Source organism: Chiloscyllium plagiosum, chromosome 31, assembly GCF_004010195.1.
Source record: "Chiloscyllium plagiosum isolate BGI_BamShark_2017 chromosome 31, ASM401019v2, whole genome shotgun sequence".
Classification (NCBI taxonomy): Eukaryota; Metazoa; Chordata; class Chondrichthyes; order Orectolobiformes; family Hemiscylliidae; genus Chiloscyllium; species Chiloscyllium plagiosum.
Genome location: NC_057740.1, coordinates 16,726,558 through 16,754,302, shown reverse-complemented (window position 1 = coordinate 16,754,302; position 27,745 = coordinate 16,726,558). Strand labels below are relative to the sequence as shown.

Here is a 27,745-nt window from a genome sequence, read left to right as displayed (position 1 = left end):
CTGGTGTCTGTGGGTTCACTGGTGTCTGTGGGTTCACTGGTGTCTGTGGGTTCACTGGTGTCTGTGGGTTCACTGGTGTCTGTGGGTTCACTGGTGTCTGTGGGTTCACTGGTGTCTGTGGGTTCACTGGTGTCTGTGGGTTCACTGGTGTCTGTGGGTTCACTGGTGTCTGTGGGTTCACTGGTGTCTGTGGGTTCACTGGTGTCTGTGGGTTCACTGGTGTCTGTGGGTTCACTGGTGTCTGTCTGTTCACTGGTGCCTGTGTGTTCAGTGGTGTCTGTCTGTTCTCTGGTGTCTGTGTGTTCAGTGGTGTCTGTCTGTTTTCTGGTGCCTGTGGGTTCACTGGTGTCTGTGGGTTCACTGGTGTCTGTCTGTTCACTGGTGTCTGTGGGTTCACTGGTGTCTGTGGGTTCACTGGTGTCTGTCTGTTCACTGGTGCCTGTGTGTTCAGTGGTGTCTGTCTGTTCTCTGGTGTCTGTGGGTTCACTGGTGCCTGTGGGTTCAGTGGTGTCTGTCTGTTCTCTGGTGTCTGTGGGTTCACTGGGTCTGTCTGTGGGTTCACTGGTGTCTGTGGGTTCACTGGTGTCTGTGGGTTCACTGGTGTCTGTGATAAATCCTGTTTATTTTCCCCCAACAGACAGTATGAAGGGGACGTGCTGGCTGAATATTCAGGATGGGCGTTGCGAGGTGAACATCAATGGAGCAACACTGAAGTCGGAGTGCTGTGCCACCTTGGGAGCAGCCTGGGGCAGTCCCTGTGAACACTGCGAGCTGGGTACTCACTGAGACCGAGGGGTTTATTGGCGGGTGGTGGTAGGGGCATGAACACTGGGAGGGTGGTGTAATGGTGATATCACTTTTCCAAAGCCTGGACTTTAGCACTGGATTGAAACTAAACAGCAAGACCCAGCACCGTGGTACGTTTTATCATTCAACTTCTCAGTTGCATGCTTGTCCTAATTTGTTTTTCTTTTAATTCTGTCCACCTTCCTGTAATCATCCATTTCACCTCCCCCTCCCACACCCCCCAAGACATGCCCATTCTGGGCTTTGTCCACCGCCTAAACAAGGCCACACACAAACTAGACGGGGAACACCTCATCTTCCACCCTGGGAGCCTACAACCACACGACCTAACACTGAATTCACCAGTTTCCAAACCTCCCCTCCCCCACCTCATCCCAGATCCAACCCTGACTCACCTCCACCGTCTTGACGTGACCAACCTATTCATCTTCCTTCCCACCGACCTATCACAATCACCTCCTACCTTTACCCAACTATCGCCCTCCCAGCTACCTGTCCCCCAGCCCCACCCTGCTTTCCCCTATTTATTTCTCAGCCCCTTCCCCCACCCCAGTCCTGATGAAGGATTATGCCTGAAATGTTGCCTCTCTTGCTCTTTGGATGCTTTCTGACCTGCTGTGATTTTTCCAGCACCACACTTTATTGACACTGACTACACCAGCATCTACAGTCCTCACTATCTCCTATTTAGTGCCCATCACTAATTATCCCTGAATGGAATGGCTCACTGGCCATTTTCAGAGAGAGATTAACAATTAACCACATTGCTGTGGGTCTGGATTCACGTAGAAGCCAAAGCAGGTAAGGGCAGCAGTTTCTCCCTGTAAAGGACGTTAGTGAACAAGATGGGTTTTTACAACAATTAGTGGTCACTATTACTGCCATGAGCTTAATTCTGGTTTTGTGAGTTGAGTTTTTCATTTGCTGCCATATGAAATTTGGTCAGGGAGCAGTTGTAGGCTATTCAGCTCCTCAGGACCGCTCTACCATTCAGTAAGATCATAACTGATCTGATTGTAACCTCAAATCCACATACCCAGCCTAACCCTGATAATGTTGCATCCCCTATCTGACCAAAATTTATCCACCTCAGCCAGAAAAAATTCAAGACTTTGCTTCTAATGTTTTTTTTACGACAAGTGTTCTGAAGATTCACAGACTGCTGAGATATAAAGATGTTTCCTTGTCTCTGATTTAAATGGGTAATCCTTTCTATTTTTAAACACAAATTCCAGGTTCCAGTCTGAGAACTGAACTCATGTTCCCACGGCATTAGCCAGGGTCACTGGATTAGTAGGTCAGTGACATTATCCCCGCACCATTCTCACCCTTATTTGAAACATTAAGGAAAGGGTGAGTGCTAAGTTGGCATTCATTGTACAAGTAGGGTTCAGGTACTTGTAATTGAAGGGGCAGAACGTGTTTAGAGAGATCACAGTTTTCCATTATTTTCTCTTTATTAGGGAGAAAGAATGAAAGAGAAACCGTGGCCCTACATATTTGGAGTGCCAAGTGGGCAGACACATGATTGTTGTTTATTAACTGGTGCCTAGTTTGAGTAGATGGGCAAGGGCACAGCAGAATTGGAGATGGGCTGAAGGCAGCGACAGATTGCTGCCTGAGAGGGGAAAAGAGAGGGAAATGCCCTTTTCTCCAAGAAATTTGATCCAGGTTAGCTACACAATCTAAGAACCATTTGTTTTAATGGACACACGATTCTGGGATATGAGCACACAAATTTGCAGCATGCATTTCAGGCAGAAGATGCTCGTGCCAGGAAATGTTAATACATCGTTAATACATCTGTATATCCACCGGTAAAATTAATTTACAATGGTTCTACTGGCATATTGAAAATAGGTGCAACTATCAACAGTAATTATTGTTATGGTCTCTCGCTTCCATAAATAATACACGATACAAATTTCTCCAAAGATGTGATTCTCCTGCCTTGTACCTAATTTGCTTTGTTCGAATATGTGCTGGATCAGCACTTTCACAGAGACTCTTGTGTGATATATTGTCAAGTCAGCACTCCACTCAAGTAAAAGATTTCACCAGGTGAAGTGAAAACCCAGAATTATTCAATTCTTAGATCTAACAGCATCATAATTAGAATCTTGCAAAAATTAGGCCTGTGGGTTTGATTATTTGCTGTTATGTATGTCTGTTAAAGGTTCAGAAGATAAACTGCCAAGAGCTGAATTAATGAACCAAATTTATGTTTCTTTTGCAGATCCCACCTGCCCCAGAGGCTATGCCAGAGTGAAAGGCGTTACTTGTGAAGGTCAGCTCAGACTCTTCAATCATTCCAACTAAAACAAGGATTAAATCACCTAGAATGGACTCAAAGAATGACATGAACTCAGCTCATAGATTTACATTACTATAGTATATAGTTAATATCCATTCTTATTTCCATTGACATCATAACTTACACAATAGTGTGTGTAGACTATTACGGATGAGTTTATGCAAGCCTATAAGGGCTTACTGTTGAATTGGGAAGTTAACGTGACTATTATGCTGTTTGGCTTGGGAGGTGTTCCAGAAGTGATTTTGTAAAGACCTAACAGATTATTTAGGGTTTATAGAAAGTGAACCCAGAATATGACTCTTAAGTCAAACTATAAAAGAACTATAAACTATAAAGAACTTGTGGACAAAGCATCAAATCAGTTAGTGGCATACTTAGGGAAATAACAAGAAAGATTTTATGTAACGAGTGCAAATAAAGGTGACATTGATCAGCCTGATGATATATATATCTCTGCAAAGATGACCAAAGGTGTTTTAGCTACCAAAAAAACAAAATTGTGGCTTTCAGCATTTCCGGGAGTACTAATCTGCAATTGTTCCAAATATTTACTCAAACATATTACAATTGTAGTTGTAAGTTATATCTAACATGATTCCATTTAGATTTGGTGAACCCTGTTGCACTTCTACCAAACTGAAATACAAATTTTCTGATTAAATGTAGGCATCTGATATCATTATTGAGTTAACTCTTCTATCAAACATAAGATCTAATATTCAAATTGCTTCGTCCTTTTATCTCTGCATGTTTGCACTCTAACTTCCTCGAAATGTACTAATAACATTAACCTATTTTGCTTGTTTTATCATTGTGAAATGAATAACATATGATGTTTCTTTTTCCACCAGATGTGAATGAGTGTGATGTATTCCCTGGTGTTTGCACAAATGGACGGTGTGTGAATACACAAGGCTCATTCAAGTGTGACTGCCCTGAAGGACTGACTCTGGATGGGACTGGGAGAACCTGTGTGGGTAAGAACAGATCACTGAGGGACCTCCGTGGGAGAGTGTTTGCTTTTCGTCAATAATGACATAGCATGTTGTTCCCTGCTTTGGCATTGGCCATGGCATAATGGACAACACTCTTACCTCCTCATCAGACGATTCCAGGTTTATGTTCGACTCTAGCGATGTGATCCCAATTGGCTTTGATTTCCAAGCACTTCAACACAGTAATGATGGAGAGCTGCACTGTTGAAAAGATCATCTTTTGGATGAGGTGTTAAAGAGATGCTCTCCCAGCTGAGCTGAAAGAACCATTATTTTTTTGAACACCTGAGCCCCTGCTTTATTGACCCTCTGATTCCTTGATCTCTGCTGTCAAATTCACATTGTTTCATTGCACATAGTCAAATGGCTTCAAGTGAAATCTATTGAAATTTCAAGGTAAGGGTGGGAGGTAGGGCATAAATTGGCATAGTTGTTATTTTGAGGGCATATGTTTGAATGGAGGAGTGGATTTCAAAATGTTACCTCTTAAAAGTATTATAGTTCATGATTTTACTGATATACCGTGAGCCTTAAGCCTTTCAAAACCTGCCCAACTCCATTGGATAGAATAAAATAGAGAGAAAGGAGGTGCTAAATAAGTTGGTCATTTAAAATGAACAAGTTGCCTAGTAGATGGGATGCACCTTAGGTTGCTGAGGGATACTAGGTAGAGGTAGCAGAAGCTCTGTCCCTGATCCTTCATTCCTCCTTTGGTATGGGACTGATACCGCAGGATGGGAGGTTTCCAAATTAGATACATGATAGGCCAATCAGCCTAATGTTATTCTTGATAAAAACTACTGGTCTAAATGTTTACTGCCTAAGTAATCTAACAGTTCTTTGATGCAAAGCTTGGCAATAGAGCAAATAAAACAACAGTTGTAGACTTCAGGATAACATACAGATTGTAGATACATGGAGTTTGAAAATTAAGGTGGTTAAATGTGAAGATTGGAGAATCAACATGGGGAAAACCATCATCAACACAGTGCAAACACAAGAACCTACCTGTTTTCATTATTCTTTAAGTTATTAACAGTGACACGGCAAGGTGATAAGGTGAGTTTAATAAGGCTATATGGCTTAATAAATAGGGAATTGAATGCAAAAGCAAAGAAATTATGTTAAACCTTTACAAACCTCCGGTTAGGACTCAGAGTATTGTATATGATTCTGGGCATCAGAATGTTAAGGAATTTGAAAAAGTGCAGGTAGTTTATCAGATGAAAGGATGGAAAAAAAACCTTGGTCAGTGTCGAGATATGGGAAGTTGGGATTCCTGTCCTTTGAACTGAGAGGAAATGGGGAGACCTAATAGAGTACTCACAATTACGTAGAACTGAGATAGAGCAAGGAGTGAGAGACTGTTGCCTCTGGGTGGTCGATCATAAGTTTAAAATAATGATAAAGGTGGGAAGTGTAGATGATTTTGTTCATCTGATGAAGTTGTTATACTATGGGTAGCAGAGTAAATTCTATCCAAAGTTTTAAAGAACAAATACTTGAAGAAGGCTAATTTGTGGAGATGTGAGACAAAATTACACAGGTTTTAGGAAACCTGTTAGAGCGATAATGAGATAAATGGCCTCCTCCTTTTGTTATAAGGGTCTATGATCCTAAGGGAGTCTGTTATTGGAAGCCATTCATTTTGCTGTGGGAAGCACCATGTCCTCTGTTTGCCAGTGTCTGTGTTGAGTGACCCCTTTATATTGAGGAAAAGTAGTAGCATGAAGGAAAGGAAAGGAACCAATTCCCACACTTGGATCACACTCTCAACCAAAGTTCTCTGTCCACACATTCACTTGGAGGGTCCGTGCCTACAGTGCGTGTGCCAATTGGCATGTGGGCACATTGGTTTGAGAAGGCGTTGTCTCACATGGACTTCACAGGCTCACACAGGAGCAGGGAAAGCTAGAGGGAACATAGTCCACTCTCTTCTGGGACATCATGCTTTATCTATTCAAAGACGAGGAGTTCAAGAGTTAGCCTGGTCAGTCTCATAGAGACCCACTGAAGAAATCTGTGACCCTCAGTAAACGCCATCCCAACCTGGGATTGACTCAGCTTCACATTACACTTAGATGCAGCAAGTCTGTGGAAGATGTCAAAATCAGTACTTCATTATGCACCAGCTCCAATCCTTTGATAATCTCTGATGAAGGAGGAGAAAGTAAGGACTGCAGATGCTGGAGATCAGAGCTGAAAAATGTGTTGCTGGAAAAGCGCAGCAGGTCAGGCAGCATCAAAGGAGCAGGAGAATCGACGTTTCGGGCATAAGCCCTTCTTCAGGAATGAGGGAGGTGTGCCAAGCAGGCTAGGATAAAAGGTAGGGAGGAGGGACTTGGGGGAGGGGCATTGGGAATCTGCATTCATCCCTTGTGGTTGGAGGGTTCCTAGGTGGAAGATGAGGCGCTCTTCCTCCAGGCGTCATGTTGCCATGGTCTGGCGATGGAGGAGGCCAAAGACCTGCATGTCCATGGCGGAGTGGGAGGGGGAGTTAAAGTGTTCAGCCACGGGGCGATTGGGTTGGTTGGTACAGGTGTCCCAGAGATGTTCTCTGAAATTTTCCATTAGTAGGTGGCCTGTCTCCCCAATGTAGAGGAGGCCACATTGGATGCAGCGGATGCAGTAAATGATGTGTGTGGATGTGCAGGTGAGTTTGTGACGGATATGGAAAGACCTAAGGGATCCTTCCATATCCATCACAAATTTTCCATCAACACATTTTTCAATTCTAATCTCTGATGAAGCCAATTAAAAGATCGTTACTTGGAATTGCAATTGCTATCTGATAAAACCCCAACCAGAATCGAAAAAACTTTTCGCAAAGTTGAGCTTTGATGAATAGTCATGTGATCAGAGCAGAAGTGTGGCTAGATCAGTGCTACCTAAACTAGGAGAGCAGTGATTTTTTTAAAATGATAGACAGTAGATGCATCTTTCAGGCACTAATGTGTATACTGATTATTTCCAGCACTGTCTGTCCCTTTTCTGTCTAAATTTGTGTTTAAATTTAGTCTGAGCAAAATGTGGAGCATAGCTGTCAGTAATGTTACTCTATTGTGGAGTATTATTGCTGTGCAATGCCTTGGGGCTAACTCCATATTGTCTATTCCCTCCAGATGTTCGTCTGGAACACTGCTACCTGAAGTGGGAGGAGGACGAGTGCACACAGCCAATGGCGAGCCGGTTCCGTATTGACACTTGCTGCTGTTCGATTGGCCGTGCCTGGGGTGGAGACTGCGAGGAATGCCCACAGCCTGGCACACGGGAATATGAGGCTATTTGCCCCAGGGGACCAGGATTTGCCAACAGGGGTGATGTTCTGACAGGCAGACCATTCTACAAGGGTAATGGTTCAACGAATAACTATTTCAAATTACACATTGCATGTCCAGGCATTCTCCTCAGGATTTGTTGTCATGATTTTTGAATAAGCATTTATGTCAACATCTAAGAGTGAACATACCTATGTAAACAGTTACCTATAACAATGTAGCTTCCAGTTCTGGCCGAAACAGGTTTCAGAGGACTGGATATGAAAATAGTCATATTCATGAACAAGCTGTGGGAAATGTCACGGGCACTTCTCTTTCAAATGTTTCAAAAAATACGGGAACAATTACAAACTCTAGGAAAACATATCCCATATTACTGTTATTCCAAATCTTGGATGTGCTTCTGATGTACAATTCCAGAAGTAATCCTCCAGCTGGTACAGCTGATCCGCATCAAGGGCAGCATGTTTCATCAATGTGTTGGTGTTAGATAGATTTTTGTAATTAAAGCATTGATTCAAAACAGAGACATTTCACCAGTGCTAAGAATGCTGGGATATTTGTGCTGCCATTGTATTCTCCTGCTCTCTCTCTCTCTCTCTCTCTCTCTGGCTCTCTTATAAATGAAAACTCAATAGTAACAATTTATACTCGGAACCAGGTGGGTTGCCATGAGAGGAATAGAAAAGACAGAGGTACGTGTACCAGGAGAAAATCTGAGCAGGTAAATGGGAGGATGCCACGTTTTCAAAGCATTTCAGGAGATAACAACAACATGCTCTACAAATGAAGAGCCTTTCACCCAAAAAATGATGATTCTGATCTGGAGTTAAATGGCTGTAAATATTGGCGTGGCAGCATTTGTCTCAGTTGCAAGTTTATTTTTAAGGGATGTGGCTTCACCACAGCTGTTTATAGACTCAGTCATTCCACTCCCTTTGAGGAGAAAGCCATCTTACCCAGATGCTTTCTGATCAGACGTTTGGCCGTCCCAGCTATTTCCTATAATGACAAGGGAAGTGAATCCAGATTAAACAGAATCAGCCCAGCTTCTCCAGTTATGGACAAGGGTTCGCCACCGTTGGTCCCAATGCCCCACTCCAGTCACAGGTGAAGCATGACCATTCTCTTCCTTCCTGTCCTCCTGGTGTTGATCATTTAAATATGTTCAATTCCCACTGCCTGTGTTTGGATCCGGTCTGTATCCATATAAACAGCTCACCGCTCTCCAATGTCAGGTTCTTTTCTCGATTGGACGGCTTCAGATGGAAAATTTCCCACCTCTGATTTACATAGTGCTTATAATGACTGTACTGATCGTCTTACTCTCTTCCAGATATCAACGAATGTAAGGTATTCTCCAGTCTGTGTACATATGGAACATGCCGGAACACAGTTGGAAGCTTTAAATGTCGCTGCGAGAGTGGATTTGCCCTAAACATGGAGGAAAGGAACTGTACAGGTAGAAAACACTAGGAGGTACAGGCTAGCTCGTTGTTTGAGACAGATTTAGGTAGCGTTATCTTCTGTTTATCTTTCTTTTCTATTTGCATCTGTCTCTGTCTCATTTACTGGTCAATAGTTTCTTTGACTGTCTGTCCTGCATTTCTTATCATCTGTCTAATTCTGTTCATCTGTATCCTCTTTATCTCTTGTTCCTTTTCTATTTAACTCTGTTCCTTTTTTGTTTTCTTTTTCCCCTCTTTCCTGCTCAGTCACACATTCACTGTCTAATTGTCCTCTCATTTTTGTAGATATCAATGAATGCCGTATTTCACCGGACCTCTGCGGCCACGGCATGTGTGTGAACACACCAGGCAGTTTTGAATGTGAATGCTTTGAAGGATATGAAAGTGGTTTTATGATGATGAAGAACTGCATGGGTAAGAGATCATTACGTGCTGATCACTGTTGACAGTCTATGACTGGGTTTTCATGAACTAAATGACACAAACAAGGCAAAGTGAATCACAGCATAGCTCCGACTGAAGACAGCAGTGAAGGCTGAATGGTCTGAATCAATAAAGTGTGGAGTTGGAAAAAGCACAGCAGGTCAAACAGTATCAGAGGAACAGGGTCAGGAGAGTCGATGTTTCAGGCTGGGCCCTTTCATCAGGACCAGACTTGAAATGTTGACTCTCCTGCTCCTGCTCCCCTGATGCTGCTTGACCTGCTGTGCTTTTACCAGCTCCACACTTTATCAATTCTGACATTCCAGCATCTGCAGTCCTCACTATCTCCAAGTGAATCGACTGAATGAAACACCACACTTTAAATACATCAGAGCTGAAGAATATGAAGAAACGGGAAGATGCATCAGCCGAACAAGTCAGTCCATCGTCAATGGATCATCTCCATCTATTCACCTCCTCATTATCTACTTCAACCGTGTCTTCCCACCATTTATATTCTTTCAGCCAAAACTCAGCAGCCTGATCCTCTCCGCTTCAACGGCCTTCCTTGATAAGTTATTCCACAACTCAACGACCCTTAGGCGAAAAAGATGCTTCCCTGCTTTACTCCTTACTCTTACATTCCTAATTTTAAATCTGCCTTCTTTGGAATTTGAATCCCAGCATAATGGACAACCTGTCTGGATTAGTTTGTAAATCCATTCAGGCCTATTCAAACATTAATTAATATATCTCAAATTTTCTTGCTTAGTTTTTTTGTGTCACACCAAGCTAACTATTGTGCCCCTATGACCCTTCCCCAGTGCTGTGACATCACTCCTGTGACTTACTGACCAATGGAGGTCTAACCAACACCTTATGCCCAGCAACAGTGCAGGCTGGCCTTCTGGTACTGTAGTTGAGGATTGTAACTCACTGATCATCTCCCTCCTACAGACCTGTGCTGTGTCTTCATCTTCTCAGGAGTAAAGACGCCTACCAGATTTTTCCAAAGTTACTTCCTACCTTGTCCAATTGCCTCCATAGCCTGACCCTTCACCCCAGTGTCTCTCATGGTCCTACGCTGCCTATAATTACTCTCAAGGACCACCATTAGTCTTGGTGCTCCCACTGCCTCTGCTCCCCCCCACTTTTCACAAAGGGGGTCAGGCAAAAAATGTACAATGCGATTCATGTGGTCTCTTGCTTTGAATAACTTGAATGGATGATGAGCTGTGCAGAAATGAATTTGGCACTGCAACATGACATTGTTTAAATTTGGAATGCCCCCACCCAGGATCTGCTTTGGGTCCTTTTGATATGGATGTAATCTGACCTTGTATCTACACAGACATTCCAGAACAGGAAGTACATAGTGAAGCCCAGCTCTCCTTATTGGAATGGCCTCAGCAGTCTTTGTGGTGGCCTGTTTTAATGGTTTCCATATGTTGCTTTGCTAGCAGAGGCTGATCTGTGCCAAACAATCCTTTATTCACTGGAGTTGGAAGCTGCTGTAGAACACTTAATAAATTCCACACAGTAGACATTGAGATTTAAAGAACATTCCAGAATTTACATTGCCTGAGCCATAATTAGAGGTGTGAAAGAGATGTACCATTAGCATCAGAGAGAGACTTTCATTGCACTGCAGACTTCACATCATGCCACAGGTCTGCCACTGTTCTGTAGGTCCCACAGTCCTTAGGAAGTTGCAATTTGTATTTCACAAAGGACACAGAGCTAGTGGCAATCACTCTACTAGTCATTGACTCACTTGTAGGCCTCCCACTTACACTGTTCCCAAGTCAGACCCTCTCACAAACATCCATATCTCTGCACAGAGCGCTCCACAAATGCCACCCATAATGCCAAGTCAGCCCTAAAGCACTCTTCAACTTAGTATTTAGGGATTGTTTATGTATGCAGTGTTTAGTGCATTACATGTTTATGAAAGGATCAATATACTTGTCTCTGTGTAAACACAATTAGACAGATTAAACAGCAATTCAATCATCTTTAGTATCATACTGAGTGCTGCATGCTCACTACTGCTACTGTTAACCCAAGAAATAAACCCACATTGCATTGGCTCATGCTCTAGATGTTGACATGAGGTTATATTTACATAACCTTTCTGTTCATCATCCAGATATTGACGAGTGTGAGAGAGACCCCTTGCTGTGTCGGGGAGGAACCTGTGTAAACACTGATGGCAGCTATGAGTGTATTTGCCCACCAGGTCATGAGTTGACCATCGAGGGAGATGGCTGTGTGGGTAAGTGGTTTTACAAATCTCTTTTAAGACAGTCAGTAGATGCTGTGTTTGTACTGTGTAAGTCTGTGCAGCGACTTATAGAATATTAAGCCAGTCAAAGCAAGGTTCAACTTTCTTTAAACAAAAATTGACCTGGATTCTCTGATCATAGTTAAATTGCTGCTTCACTCCCATTTTACCGCACACGAACAGAGCTCCACACGTTTGGCTATCTCGTCTGGTCCTGGCTCCTTCTGAATTGTTCTTCCACTGAGCTGCTTTCTCACAGGAATAACAAACCAGGTCCCCTCTTTACAAGACCAGCTTTCATATTTTAGAAAGTTTTGGCATAACGTTTCAGTATATTAATGATTGGATTTGTGAATGTAGGGGTAGAGTGGAACCTGGGGTTGGATGGTAAGATTGGGATGGTGGGGGGAAGGTGAGCTTAGAAGCAACCAGATAGGGCTGGAGAGCTGTTGCAGGCTGTGGGTGGGGAGTAGGTAATGAAGGCAGGTTGGGACAGTGGGTAGTTAGGGTGTCGGGCTTGGGGGAGAGAGTCATGTCGTGAGACCTAATCAGATCAGGTTAGGAGGTGATCATGTGGTAGCTGGGGCTGGGGGGAAAGGAGTTAGGGCTTACTGGTGAAATCAGTTAGTGGGAACTAGGCATGTGGAGGAAGTCAGGGGATAAGGTTGAGATTCATGTGCAGGGTCAGGTTGGGTTGTTGTGAGGTAGTTAAAAGGTTGAGGTGAGGGGTTACTGAGACTAGGATTTTTCTCTCTAACAATTCCTGGGTCGATGAGTGAATTGGAATCGTCCAAAATCTCTAACTCTAACATCGAGTTTGAGACTTTGCAGAGCGACCTGGGAAGCAGGGAAAATACTTATCGAAAGTTGATTAATTCACAAGGAAACAGGTGCAGCCCTGATGGATCCCACAACATGTCCCCAACAAGCTAGAGACTGGCTGATCTTCACCACCATCTCTCAGGTCAGACGGATCAGGGGTCACCAATTCTCGCTATCTCAGCATATTTGTCTTTCAACCACCCCATCCCTTTTTATCCTGCCATTGGTTGGTCAATCCATCCATTTTGGTGACAACTCACCTTCCCACACCAAGTAAAGCGATTATTTTATATTATATTTAAATTAACTCAGCCAAAGAGCCATCTCCAATACTTTTACAATTAATAAATTAAAGTGGTCAAGCAAGATGAAAATAACGTAGAATTGTTTTTATATCCATGCAGTTTTTCTTCTTGGTCTTTTTTTGGTTCATGACTCTGGATAAACCAGCATTTATTGCCCATTCTGAAATGCCCACATTGCTGTGGCTCTGGAGTCACAAGTAGACCAGACCAAATAAGGATGGCAGATTTTTCTGAAGGACATTAGTGCACCGTTAGTGGAGCATTCTCCCCATTGAATTCCCATTGACCCCACCATCTTTATTAATCCTGAAGGCCTCAGAAGTAATCTGGGATGTTTTGAGTTGAACGTGCTGTCAGTTGTTTAGTTTCTGTGTGACTGTCAAACACTCACAACTTTCTTCCCTGATACAGATATCAATGAGTGCTCACTGAGTGACAACTTGTGCAAGAATGGCCGCTGTGTGAATATGATTGGGACTTACCAGTGTGCTTGTGACTCAGGATATCAGGGCACAGCGGACAGACAGGGCTGTGTGGGTAAGAGCTGCTTCCTTACTCTTAAACAATCAGTGGCTAAATTAGCTGTACAGTTGACATTAATCAGTGCAGTGCAAAATACAGATGAAACTCGCACCTTATATATTCTCTGTGAATATCATTTAACCTGTTCAGATGTTTATTCATCCTTTTCGGACAAGTAAACTGTTACAAGCCTGTGGTCAAATATAGTGGGTAATGGGAAATCTGTCAGATAACTGTGGCCAATTACCATCCCACCAGTCTGCTTTCAATTGTCAGCAAATTGCTGGGAGGTCTCATGGACAATGCTGTCTGACAGCACTTACTCACCAATAAGCTGTTCACTGATGCTCCATTTGAGTTCTGGCAGGGCCACTCAGCTCCAGACCTCATCTTCAATCCAAATATGAGCAAAAGAGTTGAATTATTGCACCAGCTCTCACCATACTGTTCCTCAATCCCAGCATCTCGCCAAATCCCTCAGCACAATAAACCCTTCTCATCTCTGTCCAGAAACAAATCCAACTGTACTTTTCTTCCCATTTACACAAGCTTTTGGCTGAAGCTCCAACTGTGGTAACTTGGTCCATGATCTGACTATCATGTGCAGTAAAAAGTCTCCAAATGATCCCATCTCCTTCTAAATTTTGTAGGATTTACAGTAGCTTTTGATTTAATTGAATTTATCAACTCCTTTTGTTAATTTGGAAAACATCACCCTAAAAATCATCTGTTTTCCAGCAAATAAACCGAAACTGCAACTTAGCCCTTCCCCTGAATGTTGATCCCTCAGGCATGGTGTTAAACAGCTGACCCTTCATTGTATCCTTTCTAGAGGATTTAATAGCTATTATGAATCGACCTGTTCAGATGTGCAGTGACACACCTCGATTATCTAGCTCAGAGAAAGGGACATTACTATTGCAACACAAGGGCACAAATATTCTTGCACCAGTCCACATACAAATCGTGGCCACATTACTGCAGAAGATCATGATTTTGATTTTAATGGATGGCTGTGTGATTATGAAAGTGTGTTTCAGTTACACAAAGGCCTAGCTCTCAGTTGTCTTTTTCTTCTTTCAGATATTGATGAATGTACAATTATGAACGGTGGATGTGATACACACTGCACAAACTCCGAGGGAAGCTATGAGTGCAGCTGCAGTGAGGGCTATGCACTGATGCCTGACAAAAGGACATGTGCAGGTAGGCAACATGCAATCCTTAACATTGACCACATCCTGTTGCACAGTGAACAGACCTGGTGATAACTACAACTTTGAATATCAGGCCTGAGGCTAAAGGAAACTTGTACAATTTCTCCTGCATTTCTGATTGGGATTCTGATTCTTATTATAACTGAACATCCATGAAGCTGTTAGAATTGTATTCACTCACAATCTTTAACCTCAAGGCTCATCACATTCCTTACTCAACCATTGCCATGTGGTCAATTGAAGAGTAGAGGATGCCATGCCATGAGCAGCATCAAGCGTATTCTCGGAATGAGATGGCAGCCTGTTGAAACTGCAACACAGGATCACGTGGATGCTAAACATAACAAGCATCATGCAATAGGTGGAACTAAATGGTCCCAGGCATGAATAGTGGCAGGCAATTAATCTGAGGCCCCATTCTCAACGATGCGGGAGCCCACACATCAGGACAAAGATAAAGCTGAAATATTTGCAGCCATCTTCAGCCAGAAGTGCCCAGTGGGTGATCCATCTCGGGCCTCCTCCTGAGGTACCTAGCATCAAAGATGCCAGTCTCCAGTCAATTGATTCACTCTCTGTGGCATCAAGGAACAACTGAGCAAACTTGTTACAGTAAAAGTTATGTATCCTGACAACATTCTGGCAATAGTACTGAATCCTTGTGCTCCAGAACTTGCCATGTCCCTAATCAAGTTCTTCCAGTACAACTACAAGACTCACCATTGACCCAATGATATGGGTCATTGCCAAGGTATAACCTGTCTACAAAAAGGCCAAACATGATCAGACACATTACTGCTCCTTCAATCTGTAGTCAACCATTATCACTGTGTTAGAAGGTATTGTGGAGAGTGCAATCAAGTGGCACTTATTCAGCAATAATCTTGATATCAATGCTCAGTTTGGGTTCTGCCAGGGCCACCTGCTATAGCTTTGATCCGAACACAGACAAAAGCATCTACTTCTGGAGGGTTGGTTGGAGTGTCTGCCCATCAAGATAGCAATTGACCAAGTGTGGTATCAAGGAGCCCTTGTGAAGTTGTCAATGGGAATTGCGGGAAATATCTTACCACTTGGAGTCATAAAGGAAAGATGGTTGTAGTTGTTGGAGGGCAATCACCTCAGTCGCTGGACATCATGGTCAAAGTTCCTCAGGGTAGTATCCTGGGCAACGTGTACCTTCAGCTGTTCTATTAATGACTTTCACTTCATCTGTAGTTTAGAAGTGGGGATACTCACTGAAGATGGCACAGTGTTCAGTACCATAAGCACCTTATTGGTCCTGAAGCAGCTGTGCCCAATGTGTAAAAAACTAGACAACATTTAAGTTCAGGTTGATTAGTAACAATCAACATTCATACCACACAAGTACAAGAATTGCACAAATACTGTCTCCATTAAGAAAATACCTAACCATCTCTCCTTGACATTGAATCATATTGCCGCCACTAAATTCCCCACTGTCAACATCCTGGAAGTTAGTATTGATCAGAAACTGAACTGGATCAGCTACATAAATGCTGTGACTGCAACAGCAATTCAGAGGCTGGGAAATCCATGGTGAATAACTCACCTCCTGACTTCCCAAAGCCTGCCCAGCATCTACAAGGCACAAGTATGCTCGAATATTGTCCACTTGTCTGGAAGGCAGGAGCTCCACATCATCCAAGACCATCAAAGACAAAGCAGCCCACTTGATCAACACCTCATACACTACCATTCGCTCCCTCCACCACCGATGCAATGTGGCACCAGTATGTGCTATCTGCAAGAACACTAAGCTTCACATTGAGACACCTTTAAAAGCATCTCCAACAAGGGCATTGGACACATAAGAACATGTCCACCTAGAAGGCCTTCATTGCACATCAGTACAACTTGGAACTTTTTCACTTTTCACTCACTGCTGCTGGACCAATATCCTAGAATCCACTCCTTAAACGTTCTGTGAATATTCCTCCACTCCATGGACTAGACCATGGTGGTTCATCACCTTCTCAACAGCATTTAATAATTGGCGACAAATGCTGGCTTAACCAGTGAGGCCTACCATCCCATAAGAAATACATGTCAGGACTCAGCGCCACATTTTATTGACTCACTATTCAATAAGTTTTTTTTTTCTGAAGAGTCAGATTGTTATCTTTAAATCCTGTAACTTTTGTACACCAAAGGTAGCAAGGTTGTGGGAAAAAGTGTGTATTAGGAGTTAGGTCACAGGTCAACCATTGAACAACACAACAGGCTCAAACAGTTAAATGGCCACCTTCTGTTCCCATGTCTTTCTGCTCGCTAACCCTTGGTCCTTGGATGTTTCCGCAGTCCAACTTCCAGCACACAAAACAATAAATGAAGCACCTCATGCAGACAGACTGTTTCCTTGAATAAAAACTAGTCAGCTCCTTACAACAGCACTGCTCCCACTAACTGTGGTGCACAGATTTATTTCATGACAGGCGAAGGTCTGACTAAAAGTTAAAGGTTTCAGTGGGAGAGCTATGTGTAAAATTGAATATTTTTGGTGACTTATTGATTTTGTTTTGTTCAGATATTGATGAATGTGAGGAGAATCCTGATATTTGTGAGGGTGGACAGTGTACCAACATCCCTGGGGAATATCGCTGCCTCTGCTTTGATGGGTTTATGGCTTCGATGGACATGAGGACCTGTCTGGGTGAGAACTGAAGTCCATCGCTTTTGTTAAAACTTTACATGATTAGCCGGAGCTCCCTATAAGTCAAGAATGGTGTGTCAGCATTTGGAGATAATAAGACAAGATTTCAGAATCATTGATAATATTTTATGTACTACCTTAATTACATTGTCACTCCTGCTTCCTTTTATAGTCCAGTTACCAGGCAACAGTGAACCAGGCCAGATCATATGATCTGAATCACATGCTGAGGGCAGTTGCTCGCTCCAAATGGGATCTTGCTAACATTTAATTTTACACAGACCCTCAATGCCTCCTACCAAATCAATGGAGTTTTAGGGTTTCCAAATGCCTCAGGAGGCAAGAACAGAGAGATTCATGGGAAGAGGGGCAAACACAATTCATGTGGGAGCATGTGATGGTGATTCATGGGAAGAGAGAGAGAACCAGTGATGAGTGAGAGGAAGGATGAAGCTACTAGTTGGTGGGAGGAGGGGACATGAAATGGGTCCAGCCGTGAGAGTGGGTGAAAGTTTGAGTAGAGCGAAGGGCAGATCCAAAGGTGAATGCGGGGAGAAAGGCAGCCAGCAGTTTTGGCACTGCACCTACTATGATAACGATGGGAAATAACCACTGTATGGCTCATTTACAACCGTCTGAAACTTTAAAGTGCAATATTTGAGCTTAAGTTGCCCTTCCCCTACAGCCCCCTGTCGTGCTAGCACAGACTGAACCTTAGACCTCAGACTTCTATTCTGGCGAGCTCCAATTTCATTATTTAATGTGGAAAATAAATCTCTCATCTTCAACTTCCCTTCCAGATGTTAATGAATGTGACCTGAACCCTAACATCTGTCTCCACGGCGACTGTGAGAACACCAAAGGCTCTTTTATCTGTCATTGCCAGCTGGGATACTTTGTAAAGAAAGGAACAACAGGATGCACAGGTGGGAATGTTCATTATTCACCTTGTTCTCCTGCAGACCTTCCATTGATGTTCAATCCCATTCTCTGGACTGTCATCCAATCAAAGGCTCTTTGTTCAGGATTTAGAAATGAGATGAGAAGGAATACATAGAACATTAAACAAAGAACATTACAGTGCAGTAAAGGCCCTTCAGCCTGTTGCAGGCAGGTATTCCACGCACTTGCTACTCTCTGAGTAAAGAACCTACTTCCGACATCTGTCCTGTATCTATCACCCCTGAATTTAAAGCTATAGTGGACTATCTGTGGAACTCATTGCTGCAGAAGGCTGTGGAAGCAAAGTCATTGAGTGTATTTAAGACAGAGATAAATAGGTTCTTAATTAGAAGGCAATCGAGGGTTACAGGGAACAAATTTGATTGGCTATTGGCCTAATTCTGTTCAAATGTCTTATGGTCTTATGGTGAAACCTTGCACTTCCTGTAAGAACCATTCTGAGGTGTCCTGTAATGAGATTTTTGATTTAGGGCCTATTAAAAGTAGTTGACCACATGCTCTCTAACAGTTGTCCTGAAGCCAGAGGAGAGTGTTCCCTCTTTCCCCAGGGAATGTTCAGACTGTTAAAATTACCCGCCACTACACTGTAGTGGGATTTTTAGAACTTGCTCATTTAAACAGAAGTGGACTAGGTTGCAAAGTCATTGCAAACCCAGCATTAGCATTCAAATCAGAGAAAATGGTCCTGTCCTCTTAACTTGCTTTCCTCTTCCCTTTTCATATTTCCTGCAAAGCACCTTATCATTACAATTCAAATATACACAATTGGTAAAACGTGTGGGCAATTCTGAGGTAATGTAAGATGCTATATAAATTCAACATTTGCTTTGTGAATATCCCTAGTTGGCAGGGCATTGAAGCCAAAGACAGCACAGCTTCAATCTTGACAATGATGTCAGGGTTCTGTAGCTGTGAGAAGATACTTGAGAAATAGAAATTTTCAACATTGGACCAGAAAATGACTATTTCATCTGTTGTAACAAACATTCATTTATTTTAAATTGTCAATAAATAGGTGGCTAGGAAAATGTCTTTAGATATTTGAAATATGGAATGATCCCCAAGATTGAGATGAAGCAGAGATCTTTTGAGGGGAAATGACTACATAGTTGAAGCAAAGATTCCAGGGTGAGAGGAAGTGAGTGGAGAGGTGGGATCACTTTTGGCTTATTCTAGCAAAGAGCCGCACACACTGAGTTGTAAAATTCTATTATTTTAATCTTCTAATGAGCATTATGCCACATTGTGTCCAGTCCTCCAGCATTCATTCCATTTCCTGACCACCTTGTTCCAAGTCCCAGCACGTTAGGTGACTACCATGACATTAACACCTCTAGAAGTTGTACCATTTCAAAAAATGATATCCACGCTTAATATGGAAGAACTAATGAAGCAGGATTTTAACCAGAGTATTTTTCACACAGTAGCTAACAATGTTAATGCATTGTGCAGATCATTCTACAATTGAAGCAAATGAATTTCTACAAAGTATGGCTCCTTCATCTTTATATTTGGAGATAACTTACATTGTACAATTCTGTAATTTGGAATGTTCCAGATCTGTTAGTACCACTACAGCTTCATCGCTCAAAGCTTCTTCCACTTTTTCAGATATTGATGAGTGTGAAGTTGGAGCTCACAACTGCGACATGCACGCCTCTTGTGTGAATGTGCCAGGCAGCTTCAAGTGCAAGTGTCGTGATGGATGGATTGGAGATGGACTGGAGTGCATCGGTGAGTATGTCAGTGCATTAGGGCTGACATTGGTTTCCGTTGAAATGGGGAAATCAACTTCATTAAGAAGGAAAGAAAATCAAAGAGACGCAGCCTCTTTAAACACAGTTTTCCAAGCCAAGGTGCTGTGTATCTTGGAAGAAAGTTGCAGATGGTGGTGTTCCTGTGTGCTGGTGATCTTTAACTTTCTAGGTGATAGAGGTCATAGATTTGGGAGATGCTGTTGAAGAAACCTTAGTATTTTGCTGCAGTGCTTCTTTTAGATGGTACCCATTGCTGTTACGGTGAGTCAGTGAGGGTGAATAGAAGGCTGCTTTACAGTCAAAAAGAACTGAATTTACAGAGGCTAAATGCCAGTTTAATAATGGTTACAGACTGTTACTCAAGTTAACTATGCAGGAGGTAACTCTGATCTTGTGTTTAGAGGGCTGTTGTTTAATGAGTAAGACTCTAACCATTAGAGTTTGGTGAGATTGCTTTCTGATTTGTGTACTAGGTGCTGAGATTTATTACACTATCACACCATGTCTGTGTGGATCCCTGTGATCAAAACAATGGAAATCTCTCTTTATCCTCCACTCCCACCATCCCTCCTGACCACTCTGTATTCCCCTCCTGCTGTCTATCCATCAGGCTGATGCCTCTCCTAGGACCCCAGCATGATGGATCAGCATTGGACTATGAAGGCCCCAAGTGTGACCTCCCCCACCACCCAAAGACTCTGCCATCACAGACTGTCACAATTTTTGAGATTCAATAATTGGTCTCAGCACCCCAGAAAAGGAGTGTCAGCCCAGGTGCCTGTAAATATTTGCATTTCTAAACATTCGTTTGTTGTTCAACTTATTTGATGTAAAAAATATTTAAAAATCAAACCTGAAGATTAGATCAACAATAACATTTTGGGGGCATTAACATACTTGGCTTCGCTCACCGTATCATTGAAACGGAGGCACCCAGTGAAGGTAAAGGCACCAGCTATGAAGATTCCAGCTCTGCCCATTAGGTGGTTGCCCGGAGACACCTCGGATGAATGAGAGATTTGTATGCAGTTGGGGAATATGATTGCTGATAGCCTTTGATCTTCCCATTGCAGATCTGGATGAATGTGCCACTGAGGAACACCAGTGTAATCCCAGTGCCAACTGTATGAACACACCAGGCTCGTATCGCTGCACCTGTAAGGATGGCTTCAGTGGTGATGGCTTCAGCTGCTCAGGTAATGGGTCCCCAGCAAGTAACAGAGAGATGAACTGGACTCGTGCAGCCAAGCTGGGAGCATTTGCTGTTCCATCTTCTGAATAGTCAGTGACTAGTCTGATCATTTTTTATTAAAACTGGGCAGGGTTCATGTAACTTTGTGTCTCCTTTTCCATCTCTCCTTTCTGGTGCTGTCATTAGAGCCTGTGACTCTTTAACTTCCAAAAATTTCTTCCTCTCTATAGGCATAATTACCAACCAGGCTATTCATGTACAGCCATCTAGAAAAGCCTTTGTCAAGCCAAATAAGAAAGGATTGGTTGTGACTGGTTTGATTGTGTAACTCTCCATTCCCTATTGCCTCAACCCATTTTGCGCATTTGTAGATCACTCACCCTTCGAGAGTAGTCTTAGCATATCTGATCCTGCCAAACTCCCACCTTTCAAAGGCAGTCTAGCTGATAGAGGCACTGTGCTCTTCTCAATGAGCAGCCAATACAGCACCACAAAGACATGCCATTTGCCAGTTATAGAGTCATAGAGATGCACAGCACGAAAACAGACTCTCTTCTAACTCGTCCATGCTGACCAGATATCCCAACCCAGTCTCGTCCCATTTCTCAGCACTTGGCCCATATCCCTCTAAACCCTTCCTATTCATATACTCATCACGATGCCTTTTAAATGTTGCAATTGTACCAGCCTCCACCACTTCCTCTGGCAGCTCATTCCATACATGCACCACCCTCTGCATGAAGAAGGTGCACTTTACGTCTTTTTAATATCTTTTCCCTCTCACCCTAAACCTATGCCCTCTAGTTCAGTCATAGCCATAGAGATATACAGCACGGAAACAGACCTTTCGGTCCAACTCACCCATGCAGACCAGATATCCTAAATTAATCTAGTCCTACTTGCCAGCATTTGGCCCATATCCTTCTAGCTCCTTCCAATCCGTATACCCACCCAGATGTCTTTTAAGTGTTGTAATCATAACCACCCTCCACCACTTCCTCTGACAGCTCATTCCCTACATGCGCCACCCTCTGCACGATAAAGTTGCCCCTTAGGTTCCTTTTAAATCTTTCCCTCCCACCTTAAAGCTATGTCCCTAGTTTTGGACTCCCCTACCCTGGGAAAAAGACCTTTACTATTCACTCTATCCATGCCCCTCATGATTTTATAAACTTCTATAAGTTACCACACCCCCCCTTCCCCACCCAAGCCTCCGATGCTCCAGTTGAAACTTTATTGCTGGAACAGCACAGCAGGTCAGGCAGCATCCAGGGAACAGGAGATTCGACGTTTCGGGCACAGGCCCTTCTTCAGGAAACCTGTGCCCGAAACGTCGAATCTCCTGTTCCCTGGATGCTGCCTGACCTGCTGTGCTGTTCCAGCAATAAAGTTTCAACTTTGATCTCCAGCATCTGCAGACCTCACTTTCTCTCCGATGCTCCAGAGAAAACAGCTCCAGCCTATTCAGCCACACCCCAAAGCTCAAATCCTCCTATCGTGGCAACATCCTTGTAAATCTTTTCTGAACCCTTTCAAGTTAAGAGAGAGAACAGAATCAAACACAGTATTCTAAGAGGGGTCTAACTAGTGTCCTGTACAACCGTAACATGACCTCTCAACTCCAATACTCAATGCTCTCACTGATGAATTTTGTAAATGTGATGGCTGTACTTTTTAGATTCTACCATTCCTTTGAACATGAAGTGTGCTGAGTTTTCATTTCCCATACCCATACATCTGCTAATCAATGCATTTGACCTGATTGAAGGTGATGCCATCTTACTGAAAACTGCTTTTAAGCAGGCTGCACAGAGGGAGCCCATAAAGTGTGGACTGCATTATCTTTGATATGACTCAGTACATAGTGGATGCATCAGCACTTGCCCCTCACTGTCTTATTAATAAATCCCTGTGTGCTTTCTTCAGATATTGATGAGTGCACCTTCCAGAATATTTGTGGTTTTGGAACTTGCCATCTTACTGAAAACTGTTTTTAAGCAGACTGCAAAGAGGGAGCCCATAAACTTTAGACAGAAGAGAATCTTTTGTGTTGCAATTGTTTTCCTAGCGCCTCTCAGGACAGCAACTTCCCAGCAATCAAGTGGAATCAGAATTGAGTTGTCGCATCTTTAATGGAATTGTATCTCCACTGAAGCTGCCCCAGGTCCACAGTATCCATGAAACAAGGTCAATATCAACAGCAAGGATCTTCCAACACTGAAAGCTCATGCTACATGAATGAGCAAAATGGGTTTAACTTCAGGTCACATAACAACGTGCTGAGTATTACCCTTCATGTGAGGGTGACTTCAGAAGATTAATAATAATGTTGTAGCTGGGATGATGAGGGAGCACTTTCTGTATAACCTACTTTATCCAGTGTTTATTCGCTGGACGTATGTCACCTCATATTAGCTGGCCTTGCTCCTGGAGTATGATGGTATCAGTGCTGCTCATGCTGTACTACTGACTAGACGACATGTTTTCCTTTGCAGATGTTGACGAATGTGCTGAAAATGTGAACCTGTGTGAGAACGGGCAGTGTCTGAATGCTCCTGGGGGTTATCGTTGTGAATGCGAAATGGGATTCACACCGACCGAGGATAGCAAGGCCTGCCAAGGTGAGGTTTGATGAAAGGCTTTTTTAGGAAGCCACAGCACTTACATTCCAATGAGATACGTTCACTTTTCTCACAACAGTATTAACAGTCAGTCATGGAGATGGTCCAAGTCAGACTCACCAAATCCTGGCAGTAACTTTGATTTTTCCCCTCGGGTGATTTTGGCTTCCCCTTTGTTTGTTCAATGACTGTACAGACCTGATTATTAAGCTTGACAGACATTTACCAAATTAAAAGATACCCACTTGAAACAGGAACTGAGTATACTAATACATCATGGGTATTTGTCGTAGTTTCTATTTTTCTTGCTGGTGGTTTGATCTTTTATCTAGAGATGCCTAAGAGTGTCGATGAACTGTACTCAGTCCAAGAATTTGTTGGCAACAGTTTACTGAGCACATCTGATGGTAAATAACACAATATGTCTTCAGGGACCCTGTGCATCTCAGACCCCTACTGCATTATCTTTGATATGACTCAGTACATAGTGGATGCATCAGCCCTTGCCTCTCACTGTCTTATTAATAAATCCCTGTATGTTTCTTCAGATATTGATGAGTGCACCTTCCAGAATATTTGTGTTTTTGGAACTTGCCAGAACCTACCCGGAATGTTCCGCTGTGTTTGTGATGATGGTTACGAACTTGACAGAAGTGGAGGCAATTGCACAGGTGAGCTCAAACTGACAATGGATAAATGCAGTAATCAGTCCTATTCATACATTGCCTTTAATGGTTGATGCTACAGTTAGTCTCATTAATAACCCTGACTTACTTTGATAATTCTGTGCCACATTTAGTCAGTGGCACATTAGTAGGACCCCTGCCTCCCATGACAGATGGTCCTGGATCAAATCCCTCCTGCCCCAGAGGTGTGTCACAGCACGTCTGAACAAGCTGATTAAAATAGCCCAGAAATGTGTTCTGTAAACAAGTTTTTTTTTTGTGATTTATTGACAATTAGAACAAAACAATAAATTCTTTATAAAATATCTGTAAATCTTGTATTAGCAGAGTACAGGTACTATTACACACACGCTGACCGTCAATAATTCATGACTCTGATCTATCTTTTGAGCTTTCTTATAAATGATCTGGCCATACATGCCTTTTCCTCCCATTCTCCACCACCACTGATCTAATAAGTCACCTTGAAAGCACTGCATGAATTATAGAAAATACATAGGTCAGTCAGAAAAATGATTCAAACACAGTTACTTTAGCTATCTTGTAATGTAGGATTTTCCCACAAGAAAGAGAAGAATAGGCTTCAAGGATGAAAGCTTAGAGTCTGGAACTATAATCTAAGGATCAGGTTTCCCGTCTGATGACTTATGTGTGACCCATCAGCGTCATACTGAAATGGGATGAACAGTCAAAGAGGCAGCCAAGCTTGGAGCATGTTTTTGTATAGCTGATAGTCAAGTTGGAATGAAATACTGAAGCCCAGAACAGCTGATGTGCCTGTCCACTCACACATTCAACTGCAGTTGAGCAAAGGAGTATGGAGTAATAAAACCATTATAGTGTTAACTAGGCGCAAGTGCAAGTTTCACGATAGCGGCAGTCTGAAAAGTCTGCTGTGTTGGGCTCTGTGCCGTACCCCAGGCAAGGTGGGCTCCTACTCCACCGCCACCCCCTCCCTCCAACTGGGCAACCTCTCCACCACCACCCCCAACCCCCCCGCCAAGAGCCACCGCTGAGGAAAATTGTGTATAAAGCAGGCAGAGCACCGAAAACCTTTTAAGTTTGGATTTGGAGGTTCTGGAGTCAAAAGGAAAATGACTAAACGAAAGGGACATAGGAGAGTGCAGCAGGCAGAGCTCTCCCCTTACCGTGGTGGGTATACCCGACACCCGTGGCAGCGCCTTTAAGCTCGGCCGGGCAGCAGCATCTACTCACAGAGTTTGCAAAATTCCGTGAAAAAAATCGAAACAGCAATGGAGCCGATTACTGCCATGCTGACAAAGCATGAGCAGGAGATCCGGGCTCTGGATTGGCACATGGAAGCGGTCAATCAAAGGGTCACGACCTCGGAGACTGTGACAGAGATGGGGTGGGTCCGAACCTTGGAAGGCCAGGTTCAGGCCTTGCTGGAACAGGTTGACAACCTTGAAAATCGAGGTCGGAGAAAAAAACTTACGTGTCATAGGTCTTCCGGAGCATGAGGAAGGCGAGAATCTGGCAGAGCTCCTGGAGAACTGGCTCCCGGAGTTGTTGGGCCTGGAGATTGAGTTGGGCTGGGTGAATGTGGAGCGGGCCCACTGCATCGTGATGTGTAGGTCTGGGTCGAGTCAGCATCCCTACCCGGTCCTAGGGCGACTCCAGCACTATAATGAAAAGAAGTTAATAATAGAAACATCCAGAAGACTGGGAAGAGATCCACAGGCTCTGTATATAAAGGTTCGAGAATTATGTTTTTTCAAGACTTCTCTGGTGCCATAATTAAGAAGAGGAAGACTTTTGATGATGTTAAGAAAAAAATTAAGAGACTGAAATATTCAATATTCTCTGAGGTACCTGGCAGTACCACGTTTTAATTATGGGGGAATCTGTCTATAACTTCAACTCGGCAGAAAAAGCAAAAGAATTTGGAAACTCACTGAAATAATAGACTTGGACCGAGGGGAAAGAGGAAAATATGTGTATGGACAATGGCATAATTTTTAAAATTTTTTTTGTTCTTTTCCATTTCGTAGTTTCAGGCCTTATAGGCTTGGTATTGGTTTTGGTGTAAAATCTGGTTTGTTTCATATTGTAACTGTTTGGTAGGTATCTGTTATCTTACTGTTCTGTTTTTCTGGGTGAGGGGTAGTTACTTCTTTGGTGTAAGGATGTGTGGACTTGAGATATGGAGGGGGAGGGGGAAGGGAGGGAGTCCATTGTTAACTTGCAGGAGTATAAATAACATGTTTTTTCCCATTGCCTGGGTTTGGGGCATGGCCTTAACTGGAAGGTGCCAGAACGGCTGGAAGGTTGGGAGTGAATGCCTCCTATGGGCAAGAGGGGAGATGTCTGGAGATTGGTTTTTTGTGTTTATTCGTTCAAGTTAGGAGTAGTGGTCAGTTTCTTAGTTTTAGTAGTGTTTGTAGGAATAGTTTTCAGATTTGATAAAGTCTGTTTTTTTCCACTTGCCGCACATTGAATGGGCTTCTTCCTCTTGGAGGACCGTGGGTTGTAGTGTGCGGTCATGGCTAGCGATCTGTTCAAGTGGTGCACCTGGAATATAAAGGGGAGTCATTCCCCCTTTAAAAGAAAAAAGGTGCTTTCAAACCTTAAGAAGGAAAGGGTTGACATCGCTCTGTTGTAAGAGACACATTTAACTGATAGGGAACATCTGAGGTAACAGCAGGGGTGATACAATAGGGTACTCTTCTCCATCTTCAACTCCAAAAGCAGAGGAGTGGCCATGCTGGTATGAGGGAACCTCCCATTTCAGGTGATAGATCAAACCAAGGATGAGTATGTACGGTTCATCATTCTCAAGGCTCTGGTACACAGGGAAGAGTATGGCATCCTGAATGTTTACTGTCACCCCGGTGCGTCCTCTCAAATTTTTATTTGACGCAGTCTCTAAGTTAATGGCTGTTGAGGTGCACCATGTGATTATAGGAGGAGATTTAATCGTCTCATGGATCCTGGGGTAGACAGGATGCCAAGGGGTCTGTCGGGTACACCTCTGTAGTCTAGGCAGTTAGTGGACTTGTGTAAGGAGTTGGGGCTAGTGGATGTGTGGAGGTGTCCCCACCCTAATGGGAGGGATTTTACTTTTACTCCAACCTGCACACGTGCCACACAAGAATTGATATGTCCTTTGTTTCATCGGTTTGTTTGGACTTGGTGTTGGCCTGCAGGTTTGGGAACATATCTGTTTCGGACCACGTGGCAGTGTATTTGGATGTTAAGACCAAGGGTAGTGGAACAAATACATGAATTTAGATTAGAGTGGAAAAGCACAGCAATTCAGGCAGCATCCGAGGAGCAGGAAAATCAACGTTTCGGGCAAAAGCCCTTCATTAGGAATACAGGCAGAGTGCCTGAAGGGTGGAGAGATAAATGAGAGGAGGGTGGGGATGGGGAGAAAGTAGCATAGAGTACAA

The 27,745-nt window shown here is 43.2% G+C and overlaps 1 protein-coding gene across 1 annotated transcript in view; it reads left to right on the top strand.

Annotated features, from left to right (window-relative positions):
- The window catches only part of fbn2b (fibrillin 2b), a 165,431-nt gene that overhangs the window by 60,158 nt on the left and 77,528 nt on the right, over positions 1 to 27,745 (top strand). Inside the window, exons 14-28 of the mRNA XM_043721603.1 lie at positions 638 to 775; positions 3,044 to 3,094; positions 3,976 to 4,101; positions 7,242 to 7,469; positions 8,734 to 8,859; positions 9,152 to 9,280; positions 11,439 to 11,564; positions 13,112 to 13,237; positions 14,306 to 14,428; positions 16,988 to 17,113; positions 17,914 to 18,039; positions 19,688 to 19,810; positions 20,907 to 21,029; positions 23,521 to 23,646; positions 24,195 to 24,317. Of these exons, the coding sequence (XP_043577538.1) occupies positions 638 to 775; positions 3,044 to 3,094; positions 3,976 to 4,101; positions 7,242 to 7,469; positions 8,734 to 8,859; positions 9,152 to 9,280; positions 11,439 to 11,564; positions 13,112 to 13,237; positions 14,306 to 14,428; positions 16,988 to 17,113; positions 17,914 to 18,039; positions 19,688 to 19,810; positions 20,907 to 21,029; positions 23,521 to 23,646; positions 24,195 to 24,317 (1,920 nt within the window). The remainder of the gene's footprint in view (positions 1 to 637; positions 776 to 3,043; positions 3,095 to 3,975; positions 4,102 to 7,241; positions 7,470 to 8,733; positions 8,860 to 9,151; positions 9,281 to 11,438; positions 11,565 to 13,111; positions 13,238 to 14,305; positions 14,429 to 16,987; positions 17,114 to 17,913; positions 18,040 to 19,687; positions 19,811 to 20,906; positions 21,030 to 23,520; positions 23,647 to 24,194; positions 24,318 to 27,745) is intronic.